We start from the raw sequence: 18,373 nt of genomic DNA, 5'->3' as shown, positions 1-18,373 counted from the left end.
ATTTAAGTTACTTTTAGAACACTATAATGACAAAATATTTTAAGATTCTTACATTTTCTAGGTTTTTCTTTTTAAATATACTCGAACTTGTTTAATCTCATTTTTGTGAACCCATTTTTCTAAAATGGATTGCACTTATAATTATACTTTTTATTGGGCAACTCAGGTCATCTACATCAGTAATAATTATTGGTCAAAGCTGGAACCTAAGGACGGTGGATGCTCTTAGGGCCACTTCTAGTCTGTTACTCATGCACCATCCATCCATCCATTCATTCATCACACACTTATGGAGTTCCCTAGGGCCAAGTACTCTGCTAGGCAATCGAGATATAATCACATACAATAAAGCCCAAGTCCCTGCTTTCTTGATGCTTATATTCTAGTTGGGGCTGAATTTAACCAATTAAAAAATGACAAATTACAAATTGGATACTACACAAAAGAACCAAACAAATGGTGAAAATGAGGGAGACAAGCCTTAGGCTGTAGGTGAGGAAAACCCATCTGAGAGGACATTAACCTACCATACCCATGGAGGGGAAGAGCATTCCAGGCAGGGAAGAGCATGTCCAAAAGCACAAAGGCGTGAAAGAACACAGAACACTGCAGTAACCAAAAGGCCAAAGAGGCAGTTGCACCATATGCAAAGAGAAACTTTTGAGGGAGGCTGAAGAGATAAAAAGTTAACAGATCACGCAAAGTCTCCTGGGTCACAGTATGGAGTTTAGATTTTATGCTCAAAACAGGAGAGAGAAATAACTTGTTTTGCCTTTTAAGATCTCTTTTCCTGCTTTGTGAATTAGAAGCAGGCAAGAAAAGGAGATATATTTTGGACGTTGAGTCAACAGGTCTTGCTGATGGATTAAATGAAGGAAGTAGAAAAAAAAAGAATGAAGGGTATGTACCCTTCTGATTTGAGGAAGATAGTAGTACATTTTCTGAGATGGAGTAGAACAGGAAGAATCAAGAATTTAAACATGCTGAGTTTTTAAGTACCTATGAAATATCAAGTGAAAACATCAAGAGGACAACTGTATATTAGAATCTAGAGCTCAGAGATAACCTGGGGTCATTACATAACTGTGGTATTTATGGAATCAATAAGATCACCTAAGGAGAAAATAAAACATGGTAGAAGGCTAAATAGTTAATAAGGAAGTGAAAAGTAGGGGCACCTGGGTGGCTCAATGGATTAAGCGGCTGCCTTCGGCTCAGGTCATGATCCCAGGGTCCTGAGAGTGAGCCCTGTGTCGGGTTCCCGGCTCAGTGGAGAGCCTGCTTCTCCCTCTCCCTCTGCCCACCCCCCACTTGTGCCCTCTCTATCCTCAAATAAATAAAATCTTAAAAAAAAAAAGGAAGTGAAAAGTAGAGTTCATGAAGACAATTCATGTGACAAATGTTACTACAACAGAGAACAGGGAAATAGGCCAAAACTAAGAAATGGACATGGGAGGGGCTTTGTTTTTTAAGGCAGAAGGGAGGCAGGGCTGTGACTCTATTTATTGTTGCTGTTACTTTTCATAAGAGATCTTTAAAAATAAAAAGTATCTGTATGTGTGTGCGTGCTAACAGGAATAATCCAAAGGAAGTGAAGCAATTAATGACAAGGAAGAAAGGAAGAATAGGTGAAAGAGAGAAAGAGATACAGAGCACAAATGCAGGAACCGAGCCCTGACAGGACACCTCCTCCTCAGGCCAAAATTAGAATTTATAAACATTTTTTTAAAAAAATAGAGATGGGTTGCACATGTAACTAGGGTTGTGGGTTTGGTGGTGAGAAAATGATTGCGGGGCTCTGGTTTCAAGAGCTGAGGCTGAGGCAGTCATGCCCAGTATTTGAGGAGAAAGGATTTGAGTTGAAAGCTGCCTGAGAAGTGGAGCAGACAAAGACTGCCAGGCAGCATGGAGCAGCTGAGGTCTGAAAGTTCAAAGTAAAACTTCGAAGGACAGTTGCACAGTTTTCCTTAACAGACAGTGCTTCATACATAGTTGGATTCCATACCATGTGGTTCCCATGTACTAGATACTTTAAGCTGTGGTCTCAGTTTTTAGCTTTTTCTTTTGCTACTAGTTGGTATGTCTATCTTAGCAAAATAACTTGCAATCTGCTTGTAACTGCTGAACCATGCCTTTCTAATATGGGCTTGGAAGACATGTAAAAGCTAATTAGCTTCAGATTCTATGCAGCAGTTAATAAGAATGGTTACAAAAATACAATTAGAGAAAAATGTTTTGTGTTAATGTTATAAAATTGCACATACAATATCATCACAACCATGACAGGAACATATGATAAGAAAAGATTAAAAGGAAATACAACAAAATGTACACAGTGATTATCTTTAGCTGATGAGAAAACAGTCCATTACCTCTTATTTTTCCTTCTTATCAATTTATTATCTTTTTCTGTATCACAGGCATATATTATGTTTGAAATAGGGGAAAAAAACCTTTAAAATAAAAAGTATTAATAGGATCTCACTAAAAAACTGAACTTCTTACATTTAAGTTAAATGCATTAATCTCAGTGTATTTTATAACATTTACGTTGGCTGTTCAGTGACTTTTCTCACCTATGTTCAAATTGTCAGCAGTGTCTCAGATAATAAAGCCAACCTGGTATTCCACTTCACTAAATCACTGAAATAATTTTTTACTAATTGTCTTATATAAACCTCTTACATAAAATACCATCAGACTATAACTTTTCTTACTAAAGTTCAATAGCACTGAAAAAATAGGTATCAGAAAATATAGAATGTATTGACCTAAATTCTTCAAAAAAAAAAATTAAACAGCAATGTCATTTAAAGCAAACCACCTTAAAATTTTCCAAAAGTATAAATTTCAGAAATTTAAAATGGAAATCTAAACATGAACAAATAGAGAAAAGTTTAGTACTGAAAAAAAGGTTTTAATACATAAATAATTACACAAAACTCTTATTTCAAAATACAGGTCACTATAGATACTTTCTTTTTTTTATTATTTTATTTTTATTTTTTACTTTTTTATTATATTCAGTTAGCCAGCATTAGTTTTTGATGTAGTGTTCAACGAACTATACTTTCAGTCTTCATTCTAAATCTCAATAATTTTAACAAGTGAAAAAAAAATGAGAGAAAACTAATACCACTTAAAACCTAGAAAACCTTTCAGCACAAGTAGCTAAGATATCATTACACATATACATTCTCTTGTTATTTACTGGAAATTTTAATAGAACAGCATGGCATTCTGGAACTGAAAGTTAAGAGGCAAGGAGAGCAAGGACTGAGGCATTCCGTAAGGGTGGTAGCTGACAGTTTAAACCTTTCCCTTGGGTCTTAGGTCCCACCTACTGTGCATTTGAATAGTAGGTTTCTCTCACCAAAGGGAACTTGCAGATACTTGGATCAGGCAACATGCAAAAGAGAACAGGCAAAAAGAATTACAGCAATTGAATATGAAGGTGTTGTTACACGCTCTTTACCCAATATAGGATGAGAGAAAATCAAAATAAATCCAACCAGAACATGTTTTCAATGAGGAACATATGGTAAGAAGAAGCAGACCAAAGTTGAGAGCCTCGGGAAATAAAGGGGCAGAGAAGAGTGCAGAAAGTTTAAGCTAAACAATCAAGGAAATGTAAAGCAGGTCAGCAAGGAAGCTAGTATGAAAAAAAAAAAGCAAAATCTTATGTCCTCATGCAAAACCCACTATTCAAATGTACAAAGAATGTAACCTATCACTTACCTCTCCATGAAAAGAGGGGCCAAGCAAACTTCAAAACAAAAAGGAACTTTAATTACAATAGTAAGTAGAGAATAATTTGGCTACTATAAAGTGGTATGCTGGACATGATACAGAACACCTCTGTATGGTCTGAGCAACTGTTAGAAGTGTATGTTAGGGAAGGGGCGCCTGGGTGGCTCAGTCGTTAAGCATCTGCCTTCGGCTCAGGTCATGATCCCAGGGTCCTGGGATGGAGCCCCACATCGGGCTCCCTGCTCCGCAGGAAGCCTGCTTCTCCCTCTCCCACTCCCCCTGCTTGTGTTCCCTCTCACTGTGTCTCTCTCTGTCAAATAAATAAAATCTTAAAAAAAATAAAAAATTTAAAAAAAGAAGTGTATATTAGGGAAAGCAGTTCATACTAAAGGTACAAAGAAACCAACTTCCCATGGTTTTTCCTCCCTTTGGGGAGAGAGGGAGGAATTGAGCAGTGAGAGCACTAGACTCTTCACAGTTGAGTTTTTCAAGGTTAGTAATACATGCTCACAGGTTACAGGAAGAAGAGATTTTGTTACCTAAGTTCTTGTTAAAGCAGAATCCCTCGACAAAACCTGATAGTCACATAAAAAGGCATGTAAAAAAAGGAGAATAACATTTTTGAGAAGAAAAATATTTTTCTATTAAAGAAAACTGGAAGAATGGAGTACAAAATATTTATAATTTAGTAATGTGGAATAAATTTAATTTCAATAGTGAGGTGAGAAGTATAATTTGAACAGATGATATTTCTTAAACTCTACTTCACACTTAGCACATTTATGGTAATCAAAATCAATGCTGAGGTGCCTTTTCATTCAGAATAAAAGGTGGCTATGTAGTCGCAGAAAAGCCAGAAGAATACAATAAGCAAAGACAAACATACACTAACTATATATAACCAGAACGACAGCTTATACAAGGCTAAGTACCACTAGGAATAAAAGGTAGAAAAAAAAAAATCTTAAATAAATTATTCTGTTAACTGCCAAAAGAAGTCACAGTAATTGTCACCACCACCAAATTCCAAACTCTGTTCAAGTATGCCAGTTCCAGGACAACATCTGGAGTTGATGAGCAGCCATACATTAAATAAATACTATACTGTGAACTGAACTTCAGGATAAGAAGCCTAGATCTGTTTCATTTTTCAGTACGTGAATATGAGTAAAGTTAAAACTTGTTTTCTCATCTATAAACATATCACCTACAGCAGAGAAGGACCAGACACTCACCAATCTTGTTTTTACTTCCTAGGTACAATGAAAACTACATTCCCAGATTCCCCTGCACTTTGGCCTGAAGAGTCACAGGGCCCCAGCCTATGGAATGTGGGCAGAACTGATAGGTCTATTTCTAAGCTTGGCCCCTTGAATCACCTGAAAGATCCATAGCCTACTCCCTTTAGCTGCCAAGTGACACAGCATCTATAACACAAGATTCCAAGGCAGCAGGAGGAATACAAGAGCCAACAAGTCCAAAGAAGCGTAGACTCCCTAAGTCACCACTTCAAGGGCAGCTGAATCCTTAAAATATCATTTTGTGAAGAATCTACCTGGAGAGCTACCCAATCCCTTCCTGACTCTCCCATCTGACCCTGATTCCCACCTGGGGAACTGGAATGAGAAACTAAGCTCAGACACTGAGATTTCTGAGGCCTTAACATACCACAAACCCATATCCTCTGCTACCTAGTTCAGTGTATGGATCCAAACAGGATAACAGAAATAAAAATTTTTATCAGTATTAAGTTTTATAATAGTGTAAAAGCAGTATTAATGGAATTAAACCAGGGTAACGAAAAAAAACTAGAGCTATACAACACTAACAGCAATATATATTATTTAACAAGAGCTAGGAAACTAATTTATATTAAAAATCAACAGGCTGCTAATATAAAAGCAAAACTGTTGATTCCTTCAAGGTATGACTTCTTCAAGTAAATGGCAGGAGGCTTACTCATTAAGTAAACATAAAAAAAATCCGACGGCACTTTAAACCTTCCATTCCAAAAAGACAGAAATTGATGAGAGATATGGACATAAATTTATATGACACAAAAAGACAAGCCATAACTGTTAAGAAAAATATGAATATTTATTTACAATATGAAGATATGATACTGGTGGGACAAATATTAGGACGATAGATACAGAACCTAAAAACATGTCTCTTCTGTCATACTCATGATTAATCTATCATGGAATCTACACATCTATTCACTTGAATAGTTCTAATCAATAGTTCCATTCAATATAGTCACTCCCAAGCCATGAGCCTCACCCCTTAAATTCCTTTAAACATTTTATAGATGATAAAGAATGCCCTCAGATCTTTCTCTTTCTTAAACTCAATAGCATCATAAGATTTAAAATGCAAACAGTCATTTCTGATCAAAATTTTTACATGAGCAATTTTGAAGGCATTTTACATTTTATCAATATTAAAACAGTATAATTTCGTATCATAAAAGGATGATATAACAATAATTATGCCAAAAGGATAAAATCAATGATCTGATTCAACAGTTAGGCAACAACATTTAGCAATTTGACTTCATGACCTAACAATTTCAGGATTAATATTAAAGAAAGATAGATGATCTTAAAAACAAAACAATACAGGAAAAGAAATGAATTATAGCAGAAAAGTTAACTATTACTAGAAAATTCTGATTGCTATCCTTGGAACCTGATTTGGAATTAGAAACAGCATTAATTAACACTAAAGTTAACCTGTTTACAAAAGCAAATCAGGGTCACAAGAAATTAACTTCGTGTTTATTTTTACCTCCCCCTCAAATTAGTAGTATTTATGAAAGTCTTGTCAAAAAAGCAGAGATTTTAATTATAATACATAATTCTAATATTAACAAAGAGAAAAGAATTAGGTTTTCGATCTCTGAAGTTTAGCTTTTACTGGTGAATGTAAGTTTTATAGAAACAAACGGAAAGCAGATTATGTAAGAACATGGAAATTGCTTATACCCTTACTCTTCCAGAGTAAGAGATCTGGAAGTCTCACTGGAGACTCATCATAGTCTATAAACACAGAATTCTCAGTAGAAAACAAGTTACCTTAACATATTTTTTATCTAATTTATTACTTCAGATTCCATTTATTTAGAATGAATGATAATTTCCCTACCTGATGTTTATCCTTTCATGATCTATGGAAAGGGGCTTGATAAGCAAAAAAGTAAACAAGACTACATAGGGCATAAGACTACACAGTTAAAAACTAGTTGCAGATGACTAATTTTTTTCTCTTATAAATACTCTTGATAGAGGTTTTCAACTTCACTAAAACTTTAGTCATTATTTACTTTGCTAATAAAATATGTTTTTAGGGGTGCCTGGGTGGCTCAGCCGTTAAGCATCTGCCTTCGGCTCAGGTCATGATCCCAGGGTCCTGCGATCGAGCCCTGCATCAGGCTCCCTGCTCCGCGGGAAGCCTGCTTCTCCCTCTCCCACTCCCCCTGCTTGTGTTCCCTCTCTTGCCATCTCTCTGTGTCAAATAAATAAAATCTTTAAAAACAAAACAAAACATGTTTTTAAACAGCTGTTCTCTCATATTCCATACATGTATGTGTGTGCATGTGTGTCTGTGTATCAGTGGTCAAAAATATTTTTAAGCAATCCAAATATTTTTCTATATTTAAACAATATGAAAAAAGTATGAAGCATAAAGAATATTAAACTAGAAAATAAATTCTAATGGAAATTTAGCTTTGTGGATAGAAGGGCCTTGAACTAATAATAAAGGCTTATTATTCATCTTGCAGTGTATAAAATCATTAGGAGGATAAGAGCTATCCATTGTTTTCTAAGTCCAAAAGGTCTAAACAAAAGAAAATGGACCTACAAATCAGTAAACAGAATTTGGTTATTTACTGGAGATGAATAATTAGAATAAAACTATAGACATGGTATCAAATCTACAACTTACCTTTCATAATTGCACAGGATTTTGCCAAGTATTTCTATATGCAATTTTCCTGCATTTGTGTCATATCCCCTAAATTCAACTTCTTTACTTTCGATTTTATTATTTTACTGTAAAAATATCAGCAAGGAAACTTAGCTCCTTTGTGGAAGGATTAGGAATAGTAGTAAGCTTATAGTGTAGTAGACAAATTAAAACCATAGAAAGTAACTTTGCCCCCTCCTTGTCAAGTTAAAGTTTAAAATTCTTTGCAGTAAAACAAAGAACCCCTAATTCTCATAATAAACTCTCAACTGAGTCACCAATAATAGAACATATACTCTCATTTTTTCCAGCAACGGTGAAAATATTTAAACACTTCAATTTATAGTCTCATACCCTTGTTGACCAACCTTTTAAGAAGGTAACTACAGAAAAGTTATTTGGTATTTTCATTGGCCATGGACAAAAGGGGACAGGAAGGAGGGAGTAGTGAATTCTTGACCATGATCCAATTACCTTTATACTAAAAAAATAAACTACTAATATCTCAAGTAAGAAAAATAAGGAAGCTAGATTTTTCTCATAACTTTCTTTTTGTCATGTTTTTAAAAAATAGGAATTCATACTTAAACTTCTGGGAAATCAATCAGCCTGAGATTTGAAAGTGCCAGACACAATCAGCCTATCTTTGCCTTACCTGCCATTACAGAGTAGCCATCGAGCAAGAGAATAGTGAGGTATAATCTTCTGCATGACACTGGCCATCACCATGGTAACGACCAGCTGTATACCTATCACACCCTGTATAAAACAAACAAGTTTAACAATGAATGAATTTAGATTTGAGGACACTGGTGGAAAACTTTCTATGCATTCTGAAAATTATACCTGAAAAAAAATGAGTTTACTATTAAAATACATATTATTCTGGCATTTAAGCATTTCAAGACCACATGTTTAAACTTAAAACATTTGATCTCACAATCCTCTACAAATTACCCGAGGGTAACATCCATTTTAATAAAAGTTAAATGAGTTAGCATGCACATTTAAAATCAATTCCCAAGAAACGTTCTCCATTATTTAAGGGTATCAAAATGAAGTGAAAAGTAGTGATCTTTTTCATCTTTCTCCAAACTTACTCTATTCAACACATTTAAAACATTAGTTTGGCAAGCTTTAAAACTATGCCCTACCTTTTACTTCTAAGTTGGTACTGATAATTAAATGATTAAATGAATGATTAAAGAACATTAACTATATTAAGTGTGATGACAGAACTGGCCTGAAAGTCATTAGGAAAAAAAAAAATTGGGGTGCCTGGGTGGCTCAGTCGTTAAGCGTCTGCCTTCGGCTCAGGTCATGATCCCGGGGTCCTGGGATGGAGCCCCGCATCGGGCTCCCTGCTCCGTGGGAAGCCTGCTTCTCCCTCTACCAGTCCCTCTGCTTGTGTTCCCTCTCTCGCTGTGTCTCTCTCTGTCAAATAAATAAAATCTTTAAAAAAAAAAAAAAAATTAACTCATGATGTCATCACCAACTTCCAGTGGGTAGGCCTTCAACAATGTCCAAAAACCTCCTAGTTTACTCTCATTATTCCCTCCCTGTTCTCTATGATAACTAATTCAAAACCTTCTCCCATCTCCTCACACCTCCAACCTCCCTCAAACTTCTAACTCTCCACTCAGTAGAGGACATCTTGTACTTCACAAAGAAAATATACAGCATCAGGGTGCCTGGGTGGCTCAATCAGCTAAGCGTCTGACTCTTGATTTCAGCTCAAGTCATGATCTCAGGGTTGTGAGATCGAGCCCCACGTGGGGCTCCCTGCTCAGCAGCGAGTCTGCCTGAGATTCTCTCTCCCCCTCTGGCCCTCCCCCACTCTCAAATAAATCTTAAAAAAAAAAAAAAGAAAAGAAAAGAAACACCATCAAATGAGAACTCTCACTTGCTACCAACAAGCTCACAATCATTTGTATCTGCACCCATCTTTTCCTGCACCCTCTAGAAATAACGGAACATCTTCTACACAAATCCCTGCATCTGTGCTTCAGAGTCCATCCTCTCTTGATTTTCAGGAACCTCAACCACTGAATAGTTTACTTACTATATTTTCTTTAATCTCTTCTGTATCTGAATCCTTCCTACCAGCTTTGTAGCATTTTTAAGTCTCTCTCATCTTTCTGAAATAAAACAGTAATTTTCCCTCATTCCATAGCCCTCCTCCTTCATATTCATAGCTACTTGTCAAAAGACTTGTTTTCACTATTTCTATGTTCTTATGCCCCCACACAGTTCCCATTTGACTTGTGCTTCAGCCCATTCCACTGAAACATCTACCATCAAGATCACTTCATCTTGCCAAATAACCTTTCCTTATCTTAAATCACAGCAATATCCCACAAGGTCTACCACATGCCTTGCTTTACTCACACCATGACGATCAATTCTTCATACTCCTCTTTGCTAGCTCTTCCCTCTATCCAAGCAGTCCAAAAATAAAGTTGAATTCCTACCTCAAACCTAATATACAAAAAAAGTACATAAAAAAATATAAAAGTGTTTAAAAAGTAGTAGTATAGAGTACAGGTTTAAGATTCCAGACCCACACTGTCTGGGAAAGAATCAGCCATCTACTAGTTGCATGACTTTTCACAGGTTATTTAAACATTTTGTACCTCTATTACCTCTCCTATAAAATAAAGCTACTAATTCAACCTACCTAACTTGGTTAGGAATTATGCCTGATACAGAGCAAGTTCAATATGTATTAGTACTATTTGTTGTTATTGTCATTGTTATTACTACTATTGTAAGATAACTTTTTTAAGTTTTTACTTTAAGATAAGTTTTTAAATTTCAAGACAGAGAAGAAGTTTCAAAAAAGACGTCTCCTAAGTGATAAAAGACCAAAAAATAAGTAGAAAAAAATCAAATTTCATTGATTATAACAAACTGTTGAACTGACTGTTCATCACTGTAACAAATGTACTACTCTGGAGTGAACTGGTGATGGGGGGGGGAGGAGGCGGTGGGGGGGAGGCGCGGGTTGAGCATGTACAAGGAAAGGGTATACAGGAACTTTCTTGTGCTTTCCATTAATTTTGTTGTGAACCTAAAACGGCTCTAAAAAATAAACTTCATTAATTAAAAAAAAATCAAATTTCTGTAATAGAGAATATAAATAATGTCAAATGACAAGCTGGGAAAAGGCATTTGTAACTCACATCATAAAGGGATAATTTCCTTATATTATAAATAGCAAGAGTTCTTATAAATCAACAACAGTAGTCTCCCCCTCCCCCTCCCACCCACCCCCCATTCTGCAGGAGATATGTTCCAAGACCCCCTGTGAATATCTAAAACCTTGGATAGTATCAAATCCTATATATACAATGTTTTTTATTTCCTTTGAGCTTTTTCTTTTTTAAAAAAATTTAAACTCAATTAATTAACATATAATGTATTATTGGTTTCAGAGGTAGAGGTCAGTGATTCACCAGTCTTATGTGATTTAACACCCAGTGCTCATCACATCACATGCCCTCCTTAAAGTCCATCACCCAGTTTCCCCATCCCCCCACCTCCCTCCCCTCCAGCAACCCTCAGTTTGTTTCCTATGGTTAAGAGTCTGTTATGGTTTGTCTCCCTCTCTGATTTCATCTTGTTTTATTTTTCCCTCTCTTCCCCTATGATCCTCAGTTTTGTTTCTTAAATTCCACAATGAGTGAGATCATATGATAACTGTCTTTCTCTGATTGACTTATTTCGCTTAGCATAATACCCTCTAGTTCCATCCAGTTGCAAATGGTAAGATTTCATTTTTTTGATGGTTGAGTAGTATTCCACTGTATATACTATGGGCTCTTTCCATAGTTTGGCTATTGTGGACATTGCTGCTATAAACATTGGGGTGCAGGTGCCTCTTCAGATCACTACATTTGTATCTTTGGGGTAAACACCTCATAGTGCAAATGCTGGGTTGTAGGGTAGCTCTATTTTTTAACTTTTTCAGGAACCTCCTTACTGTTTTCCAGAGTGGCTACACTAGCTTGCATTCCCACCAACAGTGTAAGAGGATTCCCCTTTCTCCACATCCTCGCCAACATCTGTTGTTTCCTGACTTGTAAATTTTAGCTATTATGACTGGTGTGAGGTGGTATCTCATTGTGGTTTTGATTTGAATTTCCCTGATTCTGAGTGATTAAGCATTTTCTCATACACAATGTTTTTTTTTCTATACATACATACCTACAACAGAGTTTAATTTATAAATTAGGCTCAGTAAGAGACTAACAATTGTTAATAACAAAATAGAAGAATTAAAACAACATACCGTAATAAAAGTTAAATCAATGTGTTCTCTCTCTCAGAAGTTATCTTACTATACTATCCTCATCCTTCTTGTGATGATGTGAAATGATAAAATGCCTATGTGATTAGATGAAGTGAGATGAATGTCATAGGCACCGTGACATAGTATTAGGTTACTACTGACCTTCTGATGGTATGTCAGAAGGAGAATCATCTGCTTCCAGACCACGGTTGACCACAGGTAACTGAAACCATGGAAGTGAAACCACAGATAGTGGGGAGGGAGGAGGGTAACCACTGTACTGAAAGACCAAATGCCTAATTTAAAAATGAGTAAAAAATATGAACAGACAGTTCTCCAAAAAAAGAAAGTAAAATATGGCTCTTAAACAGGACTGCTTTTAAAATGCTTTTGAAACCTGTCTCAACCCTGGTTTTACTGTGGATATTTTACTGCCTTATATTCTACCAGTTGGGTTAAAGTTCAGACCACTTTTGTATTCACCTAACATCAAAGGTTACATTTTTACCTTTCTACTTTCACATTTCCTATCACTTGAATTTACTATCCTATTTTCTGTGTAGTTTGTGATAGAAGTTCTGCAATCTCCATACAATGAATACCATTACAAAGAACTCTTTCAGGCAGAACAAGACCAAGAAATATATTAACAAGTATGTCAGAAGGTTGGCTTATTTGAGATTATAGACTTAAAAGCAGAAGATAAGTTTTTAGTCAGGGAAAGTTTTGTGGACAAAGTGAATCTCAATTTGGTCTTTAAAGCAGTAAGTGATAGTATCACAGAATCTTCAAGTCATCTAGTACAATCTCTCACAAACATATACACCAATTTATTAGAGTGTAAGCTCCTTAATACCAGAAATCATATCTTAGTCATATCTAATAAATGTTACAGGTATTAAACGGCATTTCAGAAAGACCGATACAGAAAATATATATGATGGAATGTGATGAACTGGGGAAGAGAGATATTTTGCTCAACTCTCTCCTCTTACTCCAAATCACTGAGCATATCACTGGTAGACACAGTATTGAAGATATAAATCACGTGAAAGTAAAAAACAAAAATCAGCAAACTGGATTAAAATTAGGACTATCAACTAGGTTTCTGCAATGACCCAGAAGAGAAATAATGACGCTTTAAATTGCAGTGGTATTGGGCGCCTGGGGTGGCTCAGTCGGTTAAGCATCTGCCTTCAGCTCAGGTCATGATCCCAAGGTCCTGGGATTGAGCCCCAGCAGGGAGCCTGCTTCTCCCTCTCCCTCTTCCTGCCACTCCCCCTGCTTGTGCTCGCCTCTCTCTCTGTCAAGTAACAAAATCTTTTTTAAAAAATAATAAAATAAATTACAGTGGTATCTTTGGTACTCAGAAGAGAAAAGCATTCAGAGGCTTATCAAATATGGAGGCAAAGGAGGAATTAATGACAACAACCCCAAAAAAGGCAAACACCAATCTCAACGTAGTAGTTAATGTTTGACTAAAAAACTGTTCAAAGCAAAAATGTAACCTCATACCATTCCTTTATTATGCCACTTCCACCTTTTTAAACAAAGTTAGAAACATTTTCTCAAAGCCTCATCTATATACTGTGCTAAACACATTATTATATGTCTTCTTCCGACTTTCTAAGAGAAGACAATAAATCTTTTCTAGAATGTATCTAATCTTTTAGAGAGGTAAAATTATGTGGAAACTATTTCACCAAAGTTATCCCTTTTCGTATATACTGACCATAGATTTTCAAAATGACAATCATTTTACAGAATTATATATTATCAATTTAATAGACTACGAATACTAAATTTAGACCAACTTTTGAGACATTACTATGAAATTAGCAATTACAGTGTACATTCCAGGGATTAACATATTAAAATATAAAAAGTATTCATTAACTAAGAGACACAACAATTTGAAATTTAAAAACCATTCTAACAACCTGTCTTCACTGCCCAACTTAGAACCTACGAATGCCTAAGTTTATACAAAAGCAGAAATTTTGAATTGTCTAACTTTAAAATTTCCTGAATATTTCCCTTTTTTTTTTAATTTTTAAGGATTTTATTTATTTGACAGAGAGAGAGAGGCAGTGCACGCACAAGCAGGGGGAGTGGCAGCAGAGGGAGAGGGAGAAACAGGCTCCCCACGGAGCAGGGAGCCTGGTATGGGGCTTGATCCCAGGACCCTGGGATCATGACCTGAGCCAAAGACAGCCACTTAACCGACTGAGTCACCCAGGTGCCCCAAATATTTCTCATTTTTAATTAAAGAGAATGATTAAATAAATTTGACCATAAACAACCATATATTTCACAACAGGAAACTGTTAAACTGTGCAGAGATGTAGCGAGGCTACAAAGTCCATCATGGCTGAAGACTCAAACATAACCATATGGATCATTGACTCAAGCAGCCTTAATGCTTTTATTAATGTATCAAAACAATAACTTGACCAAAGAGATGGTTTCTGTCTAGATTCATTGCCCCAGGCCCTGATTCTCTTGATAACTATAACTGAGAAAAGTCATTTATGAAATAGCTCATAAGCACCCAAGAAGGGTGAAACACTAGGGCAACTTAGGTTTCAACCTTTCCATATCTATTAACCTGAGGCCATGAAGAGCAAGATAAAGTTATTTGCCTTTAAGTCTCTAGAAGAATAATCATTTCAGTTTTTGTCAGTAATCATTTCTGGGTAGGTTAAAAAAGTTCTTACCAAGGAAGATTAAACAATCCTCCAAGAAATAAAATATATCAGATATCAACATTTTATCTTACTTGTCAATATTGAAAATAAAACTACCAAAACTTAAATATAAGTGCTACAATTTTAAAATTCAAACTTGGAATACCTTGTCAGACTCAGTGGAGTTGACATTTTGTTTTGTTTCATTAAACTAGCTCTCCTGCTGACAGACTGAAACAAAGCACACACTGTTTACCATTAGGAGGCATATTTGCATATATACTTGGGACTCAGACCAGCCCAAATGATTTCAAGTATAATCTCCCTGAATAAGTTAGAAGGGCGAAAAAGGAAAGAGGATAGTACCTGTACAGGCTGCTTTTAGACAACAGGCTTGAGCAATGGAAAAGGGTCCAGAGAGACCACCAAGCTGAATGAGAACAGGCTCATTAAGCACCCACCTCAAAACAACTGCAAGCCCTAACTGACCAATTACAACCAAGCACAGTTCCTAAGATTCCCAAAAAAGGGGAAAATTCCGTATGTCCTCATACTTCCTTACTTTGCCCTAAAAATGCTGCCCCTCACAACAGCCTAGTCGCAGACAGTCTCCGCTCTGCTGTCTCGCCCACTGGTGAATTCTTTTACGGTCTGTGCTGCCGGCCCCCATCCAATCTGGACACCGGACCATCCGATCAGAGCGCCCCCATTACCTAATGACCTTCCTATTTTTTGTCTCTTGACTGTTTACGTTTTAGGGATAGCTAAACGTGTTGAGATAGACTTCTTAACGACGCTCAAATAATTTAAAGGTTTAAGTTTTATTTCAACCTAGATTTACATAAAACTTAGAATTCACACTTTGAGCACTTAAACCATCTCTGAACAATTTACAACAAAGATCAAAGTTATAGATTTATCCAAAACTCAGACCCTTAATTTCCAACCTAATGTTTTTTCCACTAAATCAATTCAGTGCATTCAATTAACATTTGATGAGCAACAAAGTACACGTGCTAATCATTGGATCACTCAAACGCAATATGGAGAAATAACACAGTCCCTGCCACCAATGAGCAGCCAGGGAACTAGGAGAGTAAATGGGACCATTATGATATAAAGTGATGAGAGGATAGGCAGAAGATTCTGAGAACACAGCAAAATGAGAGAGAGAGAGAGAGAGAGAAAATTATTGAGGAAAAAGCTGTGAAAGGACATTTTGGAAAAAGGTAAAGCCTAAGTCAAGACCCAATGAACCCAGTCTGGTGAGCCATCAAAACGAAAGGGGTTTAGAATATAATCTGAAGGCTACAGGAAACCCATGAAAAGTAGTATCAAATCAGTATTTAAGAAAAATCGCTCTGAATAGCATGTAAAGAATGGATGAGGGCTAACCCAGCAGCATCAAGACAGTTAAGCTCAAGCATGACAGGAAGAGCTATGCTAAACGTAGTAGCAGTACATAATGTCTTTTACTTTGGTGCTAAGAACTATATATCATGTGACAAATGAGTTAGGGTCTCACTCAAACAATGCTAAAATCATGTAAGCCCAACTCATGTCACTATAGAAATTATTTATATCTATATATAGTAAAAGCAAACAAAAATTTAAGTTACAAGTACAGGCTGTCTGCCTAACATACATCCAGTATCTTGCTGGCTGTTATCAGGAATCTTGCTGGCTGTTATCAGGAACTTGGCAAAGTAATTTTGTGTTTCACTGACTATTATATCCCAAATACTTAGCGCAGCGACATTTAGAATAGTTCAAGGCACATAATAGGGCATTTGGTATTTGTTGAACGACTGAATGAAAGGCATCACTACAAAAGAATCAGTCTTAACAGAACTTAAAATCCAAGATTATCATACTAGGTAACAACAAATATATTAAGGCAATATTGCAGCATAAAATTGCATAGTACTATGAACAAAACTTATAAAAATTGAAAAAACTGAATATGAAAGTTTCAAGTAGATGAAACCTAACATGAAAACTGAAATCAGAGGTGAAGAATAAAAGGGAATTCCAGGCTAAATGACAAATAGGAACATAGAGTAACCATGGGATAGCGAAAATCCTAGCTCAACCAAAAACTTTGGTATCATATGGCAAAGAACTGTGAGAAATAAGATGAAAACAAAATTTTACATTGTTGAGTCTTTATAACCAAGAGGACAAATTTAGCTGAGGTGTTTAAAAAGATCACCTTGGAACACTTTTAAGCAGAGGTATGAGGATGAAATACTGCAAGTAACATATATGAAAAATGAGATATAGCAATATATTAATCAATGAAAGAGAAAACCTAAGACTAAGGTAGAAGCAGTTGAAACTGGGGGAAAAAAAGATAAAAGTATGTAAGAAGGAAACCAATTAGATTAACTTTGAGTGTGACTGAACATGAAAGAAAACGGTAGAATAAAAATGAGGAATATCTCAAAGATTATTTCAGGATGTTTTAGTCAGAGTGACTGGTAGAATCCTACAGCCACTGGGCAGGAAAACTGTAGACTGAAGGAAACTCAAGAAGTGGACTAACAAGCCTTAGGTAGGTCTCCCAAGGACAGCAACTTGGCTACATCCTCAGCTTTTCAGAACACAAAAAATACATGCTTTGCTGGTACAATCAATCTATATGAAACTGACAATAATCAAGTTGTAACAATTTTATCAACTAATTTACAATGAAACAAACTATCAAGTGGATCAGATGGTCAAGTTCATTAAGTGTTCCACTGGATTACTGTCTTAATGATCCTTTGGAGGTCAAATTTTAAGTAGGCTGCTTGGTGAGTCGTAAATAAATAAAAAAATAAAAATAAATTATTTTTTAAGATTTTATTTATTTACTTTGAGAGTGAGCCCATAATAGCTAGCAGAGGAAGGGGCATAGGGGGAGGCACAGCAGGGAGGGAGAGAGAGAATCCCAAGCAGACTGCACTGAGCACAAAGCCCCAGGATCAATCCCATGACCCCGAGATCATGACCTGAGCCGAAATCAAAAGTCGAAATCAGAAGAGACACTCAACCAACTGAGCCACCAGGCTCCTCAAGGAAGGTAATGATTTAGATCAAAGGGTAGCACTGAGGGATAGCTCCTTCAGGCAGTGCTAAAGTTAAAAAAAAAAAAAAGGGAAGAAGAAAAAAAGGGAAGAAGAAGCTACAGAATAGCTAGAGTGTGAAATACTCTCAACCCTAAACAGTTCTAGATAAATACATTCAATTCTGGCTATTGAAACTTCTAGATTTTCAACCGATAAAACTGCATTCCAATTGACACACTCTTTCCTTAGATAAAAACCTATCTAAAAATTATTCTATCTTTTGATATGTAAATACCACTGCTTTAGCTACAATCTAATCTGCCTTAGGTTTTAGACAAATCTAAGTTCAAGGTGAGGAAACAACTCGTACCTTTCATCATGTAATTTTATCAAACTCTTTAAGTGTTAACCACCCCTAACTGCCACCTACAAATTATATGTGATAAGTGGTATGGTAGAGGTAAATGCGGTGTTATGGGAGCCCTCCAAGAAAGGCAGTGATTAAATCTAAACGGGAGAACTGGGAAAGACTGGTTCACAGAGGTGACATCTGAACTAGTCTTACAAGGTTAAAGAAGTATCCCACTCTCACAGAAGAGTAAAAAAAAGTTCAGACAGATATACCC

At 36.1% G+C, this 18,373-nt stretch overlaps 1 protein-coding gene across 7 annotated transcripts in view; it reads right to left on the bottom strand.

Moving 5' to 3' along the window:
• The window catches only part of TMEM161B (transmembrane protein 161B), a 67,312-nt gene that overhangs the window by 37,050 nt on the left and 11,889 nt on the right, over nt 1-18,373 (bottom strand). For 4 of the 7 annotated variants that reach the window (XM_036072177.2, XM_078067077.1, XM_078067079.1 and 1 more), the window contains one exon: nt 8,375-8,478. The exons of 2 other annotated variants lie outside the window; for them this stretch is intronic. In XM_036072177.2, coding sequence (XP_035928070.1) covers nt 8,375-8,478 — 104 coding nt within the window. Of the gene's footprint in view, nt 1-3,738; nt 3,767-8,374; nt 8,479-18,373 lie in introns of those variants that run through there. One more of the 7 variants, XM_078067080.1, reaches the window with a different exon arrangement.

Source organism: Halichoerus grypus, chromosome 2 (assembly GCF_964656455.1).
Source record: "Halichoerus grypus chromosome 2, mHalGry1.hap1.1, whole genome shotgun sequence".
Taxonomy (NCBI): domain Eukaryota; kingdom Metazoa; phylum Chordata; class Mammalia; order Carnivora; family Phocidae; genus Halichoerus; species Halichoerus grypus.
Note: the sequence above shows the minus strand (reverse complement) of the source record. Positions and strands in the feature narration are given on the sequence as shown.